At 48.3% G+C, this 18,369-nt stretch overlaps 1 protein-coding gene across 3 annotated transcripts in view; it reads left to right on the top strand.

Moving 5' to 3' along the window:
- The first annotated feature begins 262 nt into the window (after window positions 1–262).
- TNRC6A (trinucleotide repeat containing adaptor 6A) overlaps window positions 263–18,369 on the top strand; it is a 42,093-nt gene continuing 23,986 nt past the window's right edge. For 2 of the 3 annotated variants that reach the window (XM_059484137.1, XM_059484135.1), the window contains exons 1-5: window positions 263–420; window positions 1,126–1,173; window positions 3,440–3,475; window positions 9,381–9,471; window positions 10,460–10,481. In XM_059484137.1, the coding sequence (XP_059340120.1) occupies window positions 416–420; window positions 1,126–1,173; window positions 3,440–3,475; window positions 9,381–9,471; window positions 10,460–10,481 (202 nt within the window). In that variant the 5' untranslated portion in view covers window positions 263–415. The remainder of the gene's footprint in view (window positions 421–1,125; window positions 1,174–3,439; window positions 3,476–9,380; window positions 9,472–10,459; window positions 10,482–18,369) is intronic. The other variant, XM_059484136.1, reaches the window with a different exon arrangement.

The following is an 18,369-nucleotide window of genomic DNA, read 5'->3' as shown; positions in this document are numbered from 1 at the left end:
CGGGGTCCCGCTCCATGCCCCGTTCCCGCTCCCCCCGCGCCGGGATCCCGCTCCTGGTCCCGCTTCCCCCGTTCCCCCGCTCCCAGCCCCGCTCCCCCCGTGCCGGCCCCGTTCCCCCGTTCCCGTTCCCCCTCTCCCGGCCCCGCTCCCCCCGTGCCGGCCCCGTTCCCCCGTTCCCGTTCCCCCTCTCCCGGCCCCGCTCCCCCCGAGCGGGCGCCCCGGAAGCGCGGCCGGGGCGGGTTCGCTTCCTGCGCGCGGGGCGGGCGGGCGGCGGCGGCAGGAAATGGCGGCGGAGCTGCGGCTGCAGCTGCCGGGCCCTCCCGCTCCGCAGCGCCGGGCTCAGCCCGCCTAGAGCCGCCGGCCGCGCCGGGCCCGCGCCGCAGCCTCCGGGACGGACTCCGAGCACTTTACATACATGAGGTACCGGGCCGGGCGGCGCCGGGCCGGGCGGGGAAGGGCCGGGCGGCGGGGCAGCCCCGCGGAGCCGCGGCGGGCGCGATGGGGATCGGGCTCCCGCGGCAGCGCCGCCGGCCGAGGGGCCGCCCGGAGGGGCCGCGGCGCCCGCCCGGAGCGGGGTGTGCCGGTCCCCCCGCCCGGGCCGAGCCGTGCCCGCCCCGGCTCCGAGTTGGCTCTGCGGGGCCGGCAGCGCCCGTGGCCGCCGGTGCGGCGCGGAGCGAACCGGAGCGGCACGGAGCATCCCGGTGCCGCACGGAGCGAACCGGTGCCGCGCTCGGAGCGCGCTCGGAGCGCGCTGGCGGCTGAAGTGATGCAGCAGAATCGTTTTCCTTAAAGTCCTTGAGACGGCGGAGCGCGGGGAGGGCGCGGGGATGGGTGCGGGGCGCCGGGATGCGGATGGGCTCCGGTGGCCGCTGCGGGCACAGGGATGGTGCCCGGACACACCGGGCTGGCACGGGCAGGGCTGGCACGGGCAGGGCTGGCACGGGCAGGGCCCGCCCGCTGCCCTCGCCCGCCCCGGGGACACCGCCGCCCGTCCCCGCCGGTCCCTGCTCTCCCCATCCGTCCTGACCAACCCACCTGAGCTCCCTGTGCATCCTGACCCGCACCGGCTTTATTTTCCTGCTGCATTGCTGTTGACATGGAAACCAATACCACTTTCTGTTGCAGAGAATTGGAAGCTAAAGCTACCAAAGAAGTCGAAAGAAAACTAAGCAGGTAAGAGACTCATTTAAATTCCCTCCCACTATTTAGATGGAAAGGTGGCCTAGGGCTAGGAGTAGTTGTGGGCTTTATCGGGAGCTTTAATCTCTTGTTAATTGTAAGGATAAAAAAAAATCTGAATTTGAAAACACTGTCTATTGCATGGGGAAATAGACAGCGTTTGAAAACGCTGTCTATTGCAAGCTTAGTTAATTCTGTAGGCTAAACACCTTTTTAGCTGTTGTTTTTTTTTTTTTTTTGTTTAACTACTTCAGATGTTTAATACAGTTTATTTAATAGGGGAGGTTTTTGAAGAGAAAAATAACTTTTCTGCACTAAGTTGTAGTACCTAAGAATAACTGGAAAATGAATGAAGAGTTTTGGGTTCTTTTATACACTTCAGCCAAATATTGTTTGGAGGCAAGACAGTTGTGGCAAGAGCTGGATTAAACTCTATGTTGCCATATAACCACTGGCTGTGCCTCTTTTGCCATGAAGAGTTAGCTGGTGAATGTCCTGTTTACGTGTAGTTTTTAGAATGAGAGATTAGCAGAATGGGCTGGGGAGTTAACTCCTTGACTCGGGAGTTCAGGGTCACGTTGAAGGAAGAATTCTGTGCCCTAAGGTGTATCTCTTTGTGTTTAAGCAGTTGTTTCTTCTGCACCGTTTGGTTTTGGTCAGGTGACTTTCTCGCAAGTATCCGCTCTATGGGTTACATTCTTTGTTTTCAACTTCTGTCCTGCTTCCTTTTTGGGTTCTTTTTCAGTTAGACCTTTAAAGGCCTTTTGCTAGTGATCCGTTAAAGGGATTTCCACTGGGGCCCTTTGAGATGTGCCTGAACCCTGAGTATAGCAGATAGAATCTCAGGCTTGGTGCCCTGCTTTTTTCCTTCTCTCCTGAGCCCGAGCAGTCTCCAGCTTCCAGGGTGAGCTGTGATTGGGCTGTGGAACCTGAAAACTGCTTTGCTCCCCCCTGCTCTCAGTGCGTGTCTTCCTTTTGGTTTTTTTTATTTTGCTAATACACTTAATGATGTGTAATCAGTGAATGATTTTCCCCACGTTGTTGTTGAAATGCAGGGAATATTTGGGGTGCCTGGGAGCCTCTGAGGTGCCTTTGGCACGTTGCTGTGTTATAACCCATCAGTGTTCAGGGACTCGCTGCAGTCGCCATGCCAGAAGTGATTTCAGAACTGTTATTTAGAGTGACAGAGTGCTGAGTTCGGAGCACTACTTGGTGCCAGTCATAGTAAGTCAGGAGATCTTCACGTTTTTATGACCTTAGCAGAGACCTTGTCATGCTGGCAGACGGTGCTGAGTGTGAGGGGAAGTGAAAGGAAACTACAGCGCTTCCAAAATTTGGTGCTTGGAGAGTAAATTCTGCTATGGAATGGGTCCTGTGTCTCTCTGACACAGAAGAGTATGTTTTATTAATTTAAAAGGTTCTGAACTGGTTTGAAGTTCACATTAATGCCCCGGCTGGTTTATGTTTAGCCAGGGAGCTCTCGTTGTGTGAGCACACAGCTGATAAACCATGGCATGCCTGCGCTGGGTAGACCTGATTAATTGTTTTACTGGGGTAGAGCTCAGCAGATAGCCCTCGTTCTTCCTCCAATGTCATTATTTACTGGCTTATTAAATTTTAGTGACCTAGTGGAACTGTAAAAGAGCAAATATCCTTTCCTGGCAAGGTACACAGACCTGTGCTAGAGTTTATGTTAATCTCAGATTTCACAGTGTGGATGTAGACTGTGAACTCCACAGGATGTTGGCTTTGTTTTGTGTTCTGAAGTCACTTCTGGAGTTCATGCTTATAAATTAATGGGTAGCAAATACACTTTTTAATCTTGCTGGGAATATTGGCCTAGACTGTGGGTTTGTGATAGGAAAAGTATTACAGCTTTCAGTGCAGCTTGCTTATCCCATTGGAGTGATTCCTGTTTCACACTCAGGATTAGCATTTGGCTTGTCTGGCCTTTTGGAAAGGAATCCTCATTTGGTCTATGTTCTCTCTAAAATTCATACATGCCTGGTGCTGTGCAAATATTCCTGGTCTCAAAAATCAGCTTAGTGCATGACTGGCGACAGTGATTAAATAAATCCATCCACGCTCTGTTGTGGCATCGTGTTACCAATTAAGTGTCACCTGGTCAGCCACAGCAAGAGTGTCTGCTCTTACCTAGGGAAATCTAAGAGTTAAATTTGGTTAAAATCAGGACTGCTACAAATCACCATTTAGGTCTTCTGATTTAAGGAATAACTTTTCAATTCTGTTTGGTAAACAGGGCTTTCCTGCCTCATTTATGTGGAACTGAGAGAAGGTAAATATCTGAAATACATTGACAATCATGTTCCCAAACCCAGGGCTTTGGCTGTTGCTTCACAAGCATGCAAACCATAGGGAAGAGTCTCCATTGCTTCCATTCACCTGTGATTCTGCCCACCTTGGTTGCAGACTGGCCATGTGTTGGGAGAGCAAGCTTCTCACCCCTAGCTTCCATCCATGTGCTCTGTAAAGTTATCACTGTACAACTGATTTTTATGCTTTCATGTAATAATAACTGCCATATTTCTGTGATATTTTTCTTATCTGCTGCAGGGAAAACATAGAGCTGGCCCAGTGATAGAGACATATAAACCAGGGAGAAATGTAGTTGTTTCTGTTGATGTGTAAGCATTTGATTTTCTGTTGGGTTTCTGGGGATGGGTCTTTTTCCTCATAAACATTCTGTTCATGCTTCCAGGACCTTTACAGACACTTGGGTAAATGACATATCCCTTTCTGTTCCACAGACACCCTTGAGGCTGTGCAGGGCTGCCAGGTGGGGTCCCTTTGGTGTTCCAGGGGTGCAGCAGCCCCTGTGCAGCAGCAGCACTGCAGCAGCCTGAGAGGGGCAGGTTGCTGCTGGGCTCGAGCAGCTGACTGTGGAGGAGCAGTTTAATCTGCCTTCCTGGTTCCTCATTTGTTACAGGAAGATAGGGATTGTTTATGGCTGCTGCTGGAGTCCTGTGTGGCTGGATGATAAACTTCTTGGGAAGGAGATCTGTGTTTTGTCTGCTTGTGTAGCAGCAAACATCTTGGGTGAAACTCAAGGGCAAAGCCAACCCCAATATTCCAGAATTCTGGTCCATTTGTAGTCCCTGTATCATTCTGATGAGCCAGTTTCTGTGTTATGGAAATGGGAAAGCTGAGAGGATTCCAGGTGATTGGCATGGCAGACGTGGTAGGGAGGATTCTGTCGCTTCACCTTTAGGGTGGAAATTTAAAGACCTGAGGTATTTAAAAGCAAAAAAGAAAGTAGCTGATACACATTTTCTAATTAATTATTCATTGAAGTATTTTTTCCCAGTTTTTAGCTTGGCAGCACCTCTCCTCTCTGTTAATAGCTGGAAAGAACACACACACACGTCTGGAAATGAGTGGGTTTGTTTTGTTCTCACTGCCTGAGGCTCTCAGTGCTCCCAGGAACACGCTGGGTGGGTTCAGGTGCCAGAGCTTTTCCATCTGAGGCTCTGGCAGGGTTTGTTGGGATTATTTTGTTAACTTCAAAGTACTCGTGTCTGTTTCATAAACTCCAAGTGCTCCTTTGGTGTAGTGTGCTGTTCTGTGGATGGCATTGATAAAGGATGGTAGGATCCCATTTTAATCAAAATACACATTTTATAATTGATTTTTGTAGAATGCTGGTGAGTAGGAAAGCTAGCTGTTGGTTTTTACAGAACCTGAGAAATCACGTTCGTTGGCAACTTTATGTAATTGTGTCCTTTCAAAAAATTGAGAGATGAGGGAGCTTGCAGGTCAGAATACAGAAGATTTATCAGTCTCAGGAACATTTGAAAGTCTGTGCAGAAGATCAGCTGTAGGCTGAGCACGTGGTGCTGTCTTTGCAGAACTGTTAAAGATCTTTCAATGCCTGATACTTACCTGTAGCTACCTGGCAGTGTTCCACCTGTAGCACTGCAAGTTAATTTATAACCAGAAGAAGAGAAAATGGTAGAAAGGATTTATTTATTTATTTATTTAAAAAAAATTTTAATGTGTCCAGCACTGGAAATTTTACACTGGTTTCAGAAGCTGCTGTGTATAATCACTTCTAATTCTTACTTGTGTATTTGCTCCATACCTCTGTTCATCCCTCCAGTGATGGATGGGAGCTCACAGTTGTTGCAACCATCATTTCCTCAGTGTGGGGATAGAATTTTGATTTTATTGTGGCAAAACATGTTGCACTTTGATAAATTGTAACAGCAAAGATAACAAAGCTGCACAAACATTAATTACTTCATCCTCAGCCTGTCTGCCAGGGGAAATATGGGTGAACTCGATTTTGCTCTTCTGCAACACAAGAATAAAGGTTAACCATGTCTGTTTCAGCCCAGGTATTTTTACAATGCTAAGCTGGAGCTTTAGAAATTAAACATTAATAGTACTTTTTTTTCAAGAAGTAAAGTAATAAGTGAAGCACGTTTTGATACAAATATTTCCTGAAATGTTTGCAGTTAGAACATGACAGTTTTTTCCACTTCAGAAGCCAAATAACAAATCAGGCAATACAAAAATAAAATGCCTTGTGCTGTCTTGATAACCTGTCTTAGAAGACTAAAAAGTTGGTTTTGTTTCTTCTGGGCTTTTTAATAGCTTAATTGAGGGAAGTATTTTTGTAGTTTGTTGGATTTTTTTCCGCTGTATACAAAGAAGAATTGTGCTGGGGTACACAATTGGAACAAAAATTTTCTGTTAAATAAATAATGGTAAATATTTATCTGACCCTCGGTCTGCTTAAATTTATGCAGATGACAGCAGCTTCTCCTTGCCCACCTTCAGAGCCATTAAATGTGCAGTCTCTCCTGAGATCAAGATCCATTTTCATTTTGCCTCACTTGAAAATAAAGCACCTTTCAAGTTAAGCTGTTGAAACCGGAGGCCTTTGTTCTGTCTCCGACGTGGATTTCCTATTGCCGGGGTGTTTTATTTTCACTTGATCTAAATTGAAAAATATGGTTTGCATTTCTGCTAAGGCCATTTAACCTTGAGCGAGCTAATCCCGTTACCCAGGAGGAGGAGGACATAGCCTGTGCTCTGGTGGAGGCTGGGTGTGTGATGGGGAATCACAGAGCTGTTTGTAAATTCCCCTTATCCATGGAATGCTCTGTCCCTGCTCTTCCTGGGCCAGCTGATGGGCAGCGTGCTGCTGCAAACACTTTGGCCACTCAAGGTGGATGGATTAGAGCTGCCAGGTGTGGGGAAAGCCCAGCAGTGAACCTGTTCATGTTGGTCACACAAGGTCCATGGGTTAACATGTGTGGGGAAAGCCCAGCAGTGAACCTGTTCATGTTGGTCACTCAAGGTCCATGGATTTACAGGTGTGGGGAAAGCCCAGCAGTGAACCTGTTCATGTTGGTCACTCAAGGTCCATGAATTAACAGGTGTGGGGAAAGCCCAGCAGTGAACCTGTTCATTTTGGTCACACAGGGTCCATGGATTAACAGGTGTGGGGAAAGCCCAGCAGTGAACCTGTTCATTTTGGCCACACAAAGTCCATGGATTAACAGATGCCAGGTGTGGGGAAAGCCCAGCAAAGGAACCTGTTTGTGTTGGCCACACAAGGTCCATAGATTAAAGCTGCCAGCCCAGCAATGAACCTGTTCATTTTCTGGCTCTGTGTGGTTTCCACAAGCCCAGGTTGCTCTGGTGGTTCCTGTGGAGCTGCTGCTGCTCTGTCTGCAGAACCAGGGGGCTGTGAGCCCAGGGCATAAATGGGAAATGCCACGTTCCACTTCTGCTCCTCAAGGAGCAGTGTCAGAAATGGAGCTTGTGATGTGTTCCAGCAGAGGCTGGAGCCAGAGGCAGCAATCCCATCACCTGCTGGCTGGTGAGAGGGCCCTGCATTTCTGTGCTGGGCAGAATAAAGGAGACTCATGCTTCCAGCTGTCAGAAATGGAAATTCAGGTGTCCTGCGTGAGACTCTGGTGACTGAGGAGGCAAATGTGAATTTTTGTCTCAGGTTTAAGTTTGTGTATGATGATGGTGAATAGGCCTGTCTTACTTGAAGTGTTCAGTTTTCAGGGAAAGGCAGGGACAGAAAGGGCTTTGCTATTGCTGCTTAGTTGTGCCAATTGGGTTAGTTTTGCTCTGAGATTTGATGTTATAGTGGTAATTAATACCCTTAAAAACTCATAATGAACTATAGGTGGATGGTTTTTATCTAGGGAATACCTAGAGTTCTGATCCTAATCGTAGGGGGGAGTTATGTCTCCTAAGTTTGCTTTGTAATCTAAAATCTGTTTGTCTTGAAAAGATAAAAATTGAATTGACACAGTGTCAGAATTTAGGAGTTCTGTTGTTCCTGTGTGACAAAAACCCAGTGATGCTCTGGTGGAATATTCCAGAGATATTGGTATGTTAGTTGTTAGCATCTGTATTCCCAAAGTGAAATGTAATTGTGTTGATTTAACTGTAGCAGGATTGATGAGGTGTTTTTTTTTTTTCCTGTGAAAATACTACTTTGCATTCTGCTTGCTGTTGAATGTGCTACAGCTTTCTTCTAAAAGCAGAATGATTTTTCAGTTAATGCAGTTTTGGCATGTGACAGACTGAAATTTGTTACACAAAACAAGTGCTGGTGGCTGCTCACGGTGTCACAGCTGCTGTAGCTCAGCGGGCCCAGCCCAGCACTGGGTTCCAAGGAGCAAACCAGTGTTCTGCTCTGAGGGGAAGGGGCTGGGATCTCTAAGAGCTTTATTCTGTACTGGCTCCACGCCTGGTGCTGCCCTCCAGTTCAAATTGCCTGTTACAGTTTGGACTGTCCCAAATTACCCAAACCGAGGGTCAGCATCACCAGCATCCCCGTGGTTCCAAATGCTCAGGGTGGGACAGAGCTGACTGAGGTGTCACCTTTGTAATGCACGGATGTCACTGCAGGTTAATAATTGCCTCACATTTGCACAGGGAGCAGGGATTGCTCTAAATGGAACTGGAATTGTTTCTGCACTTAGGTGTCTGACCCCTTAGTTGTCCATGAAATCATTTTGGAGACCTAATTGTAAATGCAAGATTGCTTTTGCAGTGAATCCTCCTCGGTGGATCTCGCAGCCAGCTGATGGAGCTGTGATAAAATGCAAAACAGCCACACTGTGTTTGATGGTTGTGATTCCTCTGGCAGTGCAGGGGCTCTCAGAAATAACGCTCCTGGCTAATTATTTTGCATACCTTAGCACATCAGAAGCCCTTCTTTCTTAAAAGAAGTAGCTGCTGCTTGCTTTCTGTTATTAGAAAATCTCAAAAGCCAGAATCTGGTCAGTGGAAGCTGATGCCTGCACTCGCTCTGAAAGGGGCTCGAGCTGAGTTAGAAGTAGAATTAACTGGTTGTTTATATATCTGGAAAAGTAATGAAAGTTTTAGTACCTGTAGACTATCTTGTGGTTTAATACATTCAATTTGCATTGCTTCTGACAGACTATCAAACTATCTTACTTAAAACTGGAGGTTTATGGGAGCTTTGGGGTTAAAGCAGAGCCAGCTCAATGTTTCCAGGCAGACACACACCGTGCAGTCACTGTCCCATAGTGACACTGTTAGTTCTTTTTCTCCAAAAACCTTTGGAAATCTGTTTTTGAGCAGCATGAGCTGGGCAGAGCTGTTCCTGCTCAGGTTTGGGCAGAAATGCTGTGGTAATGAACGAGTGTTGTTAATTACCGTTCCGAGTTTTGGTTTCACTTTTGCCCAGTTACGGTTTTGTTTCTCGGAGAGGGAGCTCTGAAATGGCCCTGCTGTGCCCCTGCTGTGCCAGCTGTGCCAGCTGTGCCCTGCCCGCCCGGGGCGGTTCCTGCAGAGGGGCTTTGGGATGGAGCAGAAGCACAGGGGTTTGTGGCTTTGGCTGCCTGCAGGAGCACTCCAGGCTGCCATGTGCCACAGCTCAGTCACTCCAGTTCAGGGGACACTAAACAACATCTGAACTTGCTGGCTTTTGAACCAAATGCAAGTCCAAGCTTCACTGTAAGCTTTGGGAGAAAGAGCTCCTTACATGCAGCGTGACACCACATCTGCACTGCGAGTCCTGTCGCTGGTGGCTTGCCCTGACAGTGACAGTCCCTGCAGAAATAGGATCCAATTAGAGGCAAAATTCCCCAGTTCTTTCATGTCGCTGTGAAATAATTGTTCTAAAATGAATCTAAGTGTGTACAGATTGTATTTTGGGAGAGTTAATTGCAAACTGTGTGGTTCAGGGATTTAGTGCAAGAAGAGGAAGAACAGTTGATGGAAGAAAGGAAAAAGAGAAAAGAAGACAAGAAGAAAAAGGAAGCTGCTCAAAAAAAGGTATGTGGAGCACTGAGGAGAAACCCCTGTGCTTGGAGGTGACTTGTTTCATCACTAGTAAAAACAAGTGTTCTCTTATTAATTTAATGTTTTAAATTTAGCTGTGCTGTCAGTTATTTAGAGGTAACTGACATGTTGAACATTGTAATTGGCTCTGTGTAGTTTCTTACAAAACTAAATTTTCATCTGGGGTGACCCTTCTATTTCCTGATGGTCAGCTGAGGCAGTCTCAGGTTTGTAGCACCTCAGTGTTAATGTATTTACTAGTAGAATAAAAATGCCATTTTAAAGCAGTGGCTTTCAGCTGCTTCCTTATTTTCATATATCTTCTTATTCTTCAGTATGGAAACATGCCATGAGAGAATTTGTAGTAGGGAATAACAATTTAATAAAAAAGAAAATATTGACAGCAAAGATGTTTAGGAGTGGAAACGTCAGAGAAATGCTTGTAAATACTTCAGAATCCCTGTTTCCTGACAAGATCCTCATCATGGCAAGGCATTTTATCCTGTGATAAACTTTTATTCAAATAGATCTCTCATCCTGGCCACAGTACAGGTGTAACCAATGAATCTTGCAAATGAAAGCCTTGAAGCTTTGGCATTTGCTCTCTTATTCTTTTCCATTTCCAGGTCACTCCCCCTTCCCTGCCCTGTTCTGCAATAAAAGTGGCAGCAGCTCTTTGCTTCCAGGCACAGTTTTTAACTCACTTAAAACATCTTAATTTGCAAGTTTAATTTGGTCTGTTTCATGTAGTTATCTTTCAAATTAATTTTGTCTTCTATAACATTTAAACAGCTTTTTAAACATAAGGAATAATAGGCCTGGGTTGGTTAGAGAGAGGCTTCTGAAGTAGATAATTAAATAACTTGAAACCATTTAAAAAGAGGAAAGTCAAATGCTAATGTTGCTTTATGAAGTGGTATGTGTATATGTGGTTTCTCTCTTATCTGCAAAAATCACTGACACTTCTTTTTTCTTGTTCTAGGCCATTGAACAAAAAATCAAAGGTAAGTTACTTTACAGTTAGTTCTACTCTGTGTATTATTTCTGGGGTTTAAAATGCGTTGAATCAAATGTTTCACCTGAAATCTCCTCCCAAAAGTGACAGATGGGACCCTTGAGATTTCAGCTGCACTTTTTCAAAGTGACCACAAAAGTCTAGAAGAGTATCAGCACAGGGTTTATCCAGGGATTGGAGTTGCTGATCTTCCTGTTTTCCATTCTTATTTACTGACAGAGCACCAGGCATAGACATAACACCTGAAGTTCCTTCCCTGCTTGCTTTTTCCTTCCCCTTTTTGCTTTGTTTGAAAAGTGCACCGACACTTCAGAATAACTGTGTGTAGGATGGATCTGTTGGAAACTTAATTTACAGATATTTTAAGTGCAGCTGGGACTGGGAACACTTGATGGAGAAGTAATTAATGTGTCCAGTAATTAATGTGTCCAGTTTTACTCCTGCATATGGAGGGCTCACCCTGCAGAATGATCAGGGTGCCAGTACCCATGACCTGTAATTTCAATATTCATGGCAGGTGGGAGCACTGTGGTTTTCTGGGTGTTTGTGGGGTTTGTAGGGCTCTGCATCCCAACCAGCTCCTACAAAGGGGAAAAAAGCTTCTTTTCACTTTCTCTTGGGTTGTAGCTCCTCACCTGTTTGGTGGGAAGTGCACAGTAACTGCTGAGGTGGCTGTGTGGAGTGCTTGAAGTTTTCTGGGAATGCTGGTTTAATTTAACACTTACTGGGGCAGCGGCAGATGCTCCAGTCCTGCTGAGCAGAGATGGAATTCCTGCTGGGAAAATCAGAAAGTGCTGGAAGGGATGGGGCTGGGAGGCAGGGGGCTGGCAGGGGCACGCTGTGCTGGGAGCAGGAGGGACACAAGTGCCCCTTCCCAGGGTGGGTGATGAGGAACGTCCCAGCTGGGGTGTGCTGGGAGGGGAGAGGCAGGCTGTGCTCAGGGCACTGCCCTGGGGCTCTGCAGCACCATTCCCAGCCGTGCAGCACCATTCCCAGCCGTGCAGCACCATTCCCAGCTGTGCAGCACCATTCCCAGCCGTGCAGCACCATTCCCAGGGCTGCAGCACCATTCCCAGCCGTGCAGCACCATTCCCAGGGCTGCAGCACCATTCCCAGGGCTGCAGCACCATTCCCAGGGCTGCAGCACCATTCCCAGCCGTGCAGCACCATTCCCAGGGCTGCAGCACCATTCCCAGGGCTGCAGCACCATTCCCAGCCGTGCAGCACCATTCCCAGGTGTGCAGCACCATTCCCAGGGCTGCAGCACCATTCCCAGGGCTGCAGCACCATTCCCAGCCGTGCAGCACCATTCCCAGGTGTGCAGCACCATTCCCAGGGCTGCAGCACCATTCCCAGGTGTGCAGCACCATTCCCAGCCGTGCAGCACCATTCCCAGCCGTGCCGCACCATTCCCAGGGCTGCAGCACCATTCCCAGCCGTGCAGCACCATTCCCAGGGCTGCAGCACCATTCCCAGGGCTGCAGCACCATTCCCAGGGCTGCAGCACCATTCCCAGCCGTGCAGCACCATTCCCAGGGCTGCAGCACCATTCCCAGCCGTGCAGCACCATTCCCAGCCGTGCAGCACCATTCCCAGCTGTGCAGCACCATTCCCAGCTGTGCAGCACCATTCCCAAGCACCATTCCCAGGTGTGCAGCACCATTCCCAGGGCTGGCCTGGCATTTCTGAGTGCAGTGGGTGCTCTGGTGGCTGTGTTCCAATGGGAAAAGCACCTGGACTGAGGAGGAGCAGGGGGTTTTGCTGTGGGAGGATGAGAGGAGGGAGCTCCTGAGGGCAGCTGTGCTGCTGGACTGGGACATTGTCCTGCCTGCTGAGGGCTTGGTTTGGAAAGGCATTGCTGGAGGCAGAGGGGGCTGCAGGAGGCTCTGCAGCATTCCTGGAGCTGCAGGCAGCGATGGAAGCTGCTCTCTGTGTGCCCCTCCATCCTCTGAGCTGCATCTGGCTGACCAGGGCTCCCACTGAAATCCACTGGGAGTTCCAGGTTTGTCTTTGGGCACGGGGCAGCAATTTAAAATAAAACAAAAGATAAAATTGCTGGAAGACTGTTATAACTAATAAATACTCTTCATTTGTTTTTTAGCATGCCTTTTTCCAAGCAGTGCATGGAATTGTGTTTGAATACAGGCTAAGGGTTGGTTTTGTTCTGTAACTCCTGCCATAAGGCTTCTGGGATCACAGACCAGATTTACAGAATTATGAAGATGTCTGGGTTTGTTCTGAAGTGATAGAACATGTCTGAGCAGACAGTGAAGAAGGAGAGGGATAGGATACTTTGCTGTATAATAACAAACACTTGGTGTGCCCATTTGACCCTGTGCTTGGGCTGCACTGGCATCACAAGCAAAGGGCTAAAAATAGCCTGGACCAGGAGGGCAGGAATTCTGCTTGGGAGGCTCCCCAGTGGGAATCTTCATGTGGAATGGAAATGTCTTTCTTCTGAAGGACAGAGTAATTAAACATTTTTTATTTTTTTTTTTTTTTCTGCCTTGAGAGAAAGATTCACTGATGGAAGTGTTAAGTTCCAACTTAATGATGTTGGAATTATTTAAAGGGTATTTTATAAAGTTCAGCAGGAATTTAGAGTTGTCAGAGAAACATAAACTGGCAGTGCTGTGGAAGAAAAGATATCATGAGATGCAGATACACAACTTTTTGCTACAGTTTCTATAGGAACAAAATCCGAAGCTTGTGCTGCACATGGCTCTTGCCTTGTTTCACCAGTTTTGCCTCCTTGTGTTCAGGATGCAAATTAATGTTTTATTAGTTTCCAAGTTTCCATCACGTTAATGTCTTAAATAATTTATTCTGTGCATGAGCTGAAGATAAAATACAAGAGTATAGGATCTCTAAATAATTCAGAATTATGTGCCTCTTTCAGAAAAGAAGCTGGTTAAGTGTTGGGGGTGGAAGGGAGGGTATTTCTTGGTTTAAGTGTAGTTTGGACAGCTCCAAACTGTTGTTTTATCTAAGGAAGAAATTGCTGTTGTACCAGCTGAAGCAGCTCCCAGCCTTCCTGTAAAATGACAAGAACCTTCCAAGGGAGTTTTTGGAGCTGGGGTTTTCCTGTTCAGGATTGGGAATTAAAGTAATGAGAAAGATGCTAACAACAACGTTTCTGGTACCAGCAGCAATTTAGTACCATGGTATTGCAGTCAGAAATGCACGTGTGGCATTCCTGCAGATTTCAGGGGTTCTCACGTGCCTGGTTTGGTCCAGCTGGTGTCATTAAAGGAGGGAACAGAGCTTGGGACAGCTAGAGGCCAGTCTGTTAGTTGCTAAGTGGAAAGTTTATCTGTTTGTGCAGCAGCTGCACAGCATGTGCCTTCCCAGTTCTTTTGAACCAGGTTTTCTAGGAAAAAATAAATATAATTCGAGTTCCTGTTTGTTGAAAATACTGTAGAATTGTCAGTTGTAGTGTTCCTCCTAGGATGGCAGAATATGTCCTTGTGCTGCGTTTGAAGTCAGAGCTGTTAGACACACAAGTCAGTCCATTATCCCAAATTTCCCAGCCCAGACCCTGCAGGCAGCCCAGTGCTGAGCCCTGCACTGAGGGAAAGGCTGTTCCAGGAGCAGCTTCCAGCTGGGCTCTGTGTGTGCTGCAGGGTGGGAGCTCAGGGGGGCTGAAATGCCCCTGCACACGTGGATGTGTGGATGGGGACTGTGGGAGCTCAGAGGGGCTGAAATGCCCCTGCACACAGTGGGATATAGGGATGGGAACTGTGGGAGCTCAGAGGGGCTGAAATGCCCCTGCACACGTGCATGTGTGGATGGGGACTGTGGGAGCTCAGAGGGGCTGAAATGCCCCTGCACACAGTGGGATGTGTGGATGGGGACTGTGGGAGCTCAGAGGGGCTGAAATGCCCCTGCACACGTGCATGTGTGGATGGGGACTGTGGGAGCTCAGGGGCTGAAATGCCCTGTGCACGTGCATGTGTGGATGGGGACTGTGGGAGCTCAGGGGGGCTGAAATGCCCCTGCACACAGTGGGATGTGTGGATGGGGACTGTGGGAGCTCAGGGGGGCTGAAATGCCCCTGCACACAGTGGGATGTGTGGATGGGGACTGTGGGAGCTCAGGGGGGCTGAAATGCCCCTGCACACAGTGGGATGTATGGATGGCAGGAATTGACGGGCAGTGCCCAGTGCTGGGCTGGCTCTGGCCGTGGGGCTCAGGGGAGCAGCACGGGCTGTCCCTGCAGCCCAGAAAGTGCCACTTTCATTGCAGAACAGAGTCAACTGAATTGCCCAGTGAAACGGAAAGTGCTCTAAATATAGCTGGGTGTGGAATTGAAATCTTTGACTCATATTTCCCACCTTGGAAACTTCTTATGCTTGTTCTTCTCGGCGCAGCGGAATGGCCCGAGTGCACAGACCCCGCTGGGTTTGTCGGGGCTGTCGCCTGCCTTACTCTGCTTTTCCTGACTGGAAAACCTCTCCTGCTAGCTGCTGGATCCGGGGGGTGACTGCAGGAATGCAGGGGACGGGCCTGCGGCCGCGCAGCGCCGCGGGAAGGGCGCGCTCACCTCCGTGCGGATCTGCAGGGGTTAAAGCCTTGGCAAACACGAGATATTTTCCAGAGCGGCTCCGAGCTCACAGCTGCGGCCATTTTTCCAGCAGGAAAATTCTAGCACTACATCTTAGGTGTGCGAGAGCCCGAGAGGCAGGAGAGGCGGCGGGCTGCGCTCGCCCTGGGGCTGGCAGCGCTGCCAGCCGGGACATGTGGCGCAGGGCGCGTTTTGGGGGGCAGCTCCCGCAGCTCCGCGGGGAGGCAGCGGGGCCCTGCCAGCCTGGCGCCGCTCTTTGTGCGGGGCAGCAGAGCATCTGAGCTCCCTGCGCCAGCCAGGAGCTGCCTCCAGCCGCATTAAAGTTCCTCAAGCAGCTGCCATTTTTTATTGGAGGGGGAGCGCGAGTCCCCGGGCCCCTGCTCCAGGAGGAGTTGGCAGGCAGCTCCTGGAGCAGTAAAATGACACCATGCTTCTCCTCCATTTTCTAATGAAATCTGCAGAGTGGGAAAGCAACACAAGTTGGAAGCGTCTTTCTTTGGAATCTCTCTGTAAACTGTAACTCCACCATCCCCTGCTCTGAGGGTTTGCAGCAGGTTTGTTCTTTATGAAAATCTGTCATTTTTAATGCTAGTTTCTGTAAACTTGCTGTTGCTAGTCAGTTAACTGTGATAAACTGTAAGTTTGTTATTACTATCTTTCTGCCTTAATACAATTCAAAATAAAATGTTGGTGTGTAGAACAAACTTTTATTAACGAGTGACTAGTCTAGAGCAAATTAAAATATTAAGGTAATGATTATGGGGTGCTGGAATTCATAGTAGCCATATTGGAATATTAATGTGTTATTTAGCCTTCTGAGAAGTTGTGGAGCAGAAAATGTTGGACAGGGAGAATTTTATAGCTCAAAACTTACTCTGTGGTTCTCAGGAAAGCGAAGGCAAGGGAATTCTGTTGCACTTTGGATAATTTCAGTTGAAAATTAGCATATAATTGTGGACTCTGTATGTTCTGTAGCCTAGCCCTGGGACCTGGCAAGTGTGTTATACAATTTGCTGCTATCATAGTAGATAGAATTGCCGTGTTTGCTAAGGAAACAAATGCTTAGAATCTATGTGAAATATAATATTCATGAGCTGTTAGAGAAGTGCTGTTGGTGTTCTGCCTTAGGGCTGGCTGGGCAGCGAGTACCTTGTTTATTTGTTGCACTCCTTGATAGTCAAAAGTGATTTGAGTTCTGCAGGTCCCTTGGGGTCGGTTCTAACACACTTGGCCTTAAAGTAGCTTTAATTAGGAAAGCAGAGTGCTGGGGTGCCCTGGGCGTGCTGCTGGCAGCTCTGTCTGGGTGTCCAGGGGTGTCAGATGGAAATGGTCTCGCTGTACCCCCAGCAGCAGCGGTGCAGGAGTGCAAGAGGCAGGGAAGGAGAAGTGGCTCAGTGTTACGGGGTGCTGCATGTTGTATTAAAATCTCCTCAGGGGAGGGTGTTTGTGTTTTCTGCTTCAGGTGGCAGTGGAAGGAAAAGGACTGGAGCAGTGTGTGCCACAGGCTAGAGGGGTCTGTGTGTGTGTGTGTCCTGCTTGGGGCTGTGGCCCCAGCACTGCTCTGGGGCTGCACAGGGGTTTCTGTGTGTCGCTGTCAGCTCAGCTCAGCTGGATGTGCTCCAGGCTCTAAAGGGTCGTCCTTGGCACCAGCTGGGGCAGGGGGCACAGGGAGAGCACCAGAAGTTATGGTTTGGGCACTGCTTACACAGCTTGTGGAGTGTGGAGTGTGAACAAACGTGGCTTCATTTCAGAGCCCCTTGCAGTACCTGGACACAGAAAAGTTCAAAGTCCTTCTGCATGCAATTGTCAACAAATGCTCAGCAATTCGCTTAAATAGCACTTCTCCCCCCCTTCAGGGCTTAGTCACTCTCAGTTACTTTATTTATAATGCAAGAAATTTTAGAAGCACCAAATGAAATAGATTTGTTTAATATTATTTCCTACTTGTGAAGTTCAGTTTTGAACCAGAAGTCAGAATCACAGTTTGTGGTCTCATTATGTTCATCAAAATATTTTGCAAGGAACCAGTTGCCTTCCCTTAATATAGGGAACAGCTTAGATTGAGGAAATCTGAAGTGGTGGTTGTGATCTTTATCAACTTCCCAGTTGATCTAATAGCCTTTCAATACCTTCTGTTCCCTGTGCTCTGTACTATAAATTGAGTTATGTCCTGGCCTTCCTCTCCTTAATTCTGTCCCTCTGCTGTGAGCTGGGAGAGCTGTGTCCCTGCTGTGCCCCACAGGAGCTGGGGGCCCTGGAGGGGCAGCTGAAGTTGGGTGTCCTCACCCTGAGGCTTCTGCCCACCCACTGTCAAACAAGGTCTCCGAAGTTTCTCTTTTCTGCTTCCCAAAATGCAATATTTCATTAAAACACAACTCAGATGCTGATTCTTCAGTGGCTTTTTATTCTAAAGGCTTCTATTTCATGTTTTTCAGAATACGTGAAGTAGAAATAAACAGAGATTGTATCATAAGTAGCACTGACAACATTCAAATTGATTCCTTAAACAAAAGCTCGAGTTTGTTTTTGTTTTTTTGTTGTATTCCCATGACTCAGTTCCTGAAAGTGAATGATAAAATGGTCTTTAAACATATTTAAAAGGTTTTAAAAGCCCCCGAAAACTACACTCTCAGTCTTGCAGTAACATTATTCCTGGTGCTGAGGGAGGTCATGGTCGAGTATTGAGGTATCTTGGGAAGTTGCACACACAATAAATATTGACACTTAATGCCTATCTCATCCGAGGAATTTGCAAAGCACATTAACATATCAATGCAGTGAGGAGGGGCAGAGCTGCCCTGCAGCTGGAGGGGTGGCAGCAGCAGCAGCAGCAGCAGCAGCAGCAGCAGCATCAGTGCCACAGCAGGAGCTCAGACCCCTCTCTGCCTGCTGAGCTGTGCCCAGCCTGCCCCTGGGCTTGGTGCTCCCTCTGCCCATGGTCTGACCTTCCCCTCACCCTGCTGGGGCCCTGCTGCTGGCTCTGGGATCATTGGCACCTGCAGTTGCACATTTGGCATTTTCCCAGTGCCAGCGCTGTCCTGCGTGCAGCGTTCCCTGTGCTGGCAGCCCTTCCTGCTGGCAGCAGGCACCTGAGGCCATGAATAACTAGCTGTCGCTGTTATTCCCTGTTCTAAAGCAGGGAACCCTGAGCAGAGTGTCCTGCAGCCCTTCCTGCTGGCAGCAGGCACCTGAGGGCAGGAATAGCTGTCCCTTTGCCTGTTGTGTTCCCTAAAGCAGGGAGCCCGGAGCAGAGTGTCCTGTCGGTCCTGCTTGCCCCTTGTTCTTTTTGGGCCAGGCCAGAGCAGTTTTCTAT

Source organism: Ammospiza nelsoni, chromosome 17, assembly GCF_027579445.1.
Source record: "Ammospiza nelsoni isolate bAmmNel1 chromosome 17, bAmmNel1.pri, whole genome shotgun sequence".
Taxonomy (NCBI): Eukaryota; Metazoa; Chordata; class Aves; order Passeriformes; family Passerellidae; genus Ammospiza; species Ammospiza nelsoni.
Note: the sequence above shows the minus strand (reverse complement) of the source record. Positions and strands in the feature narration are given on the sequence as shown.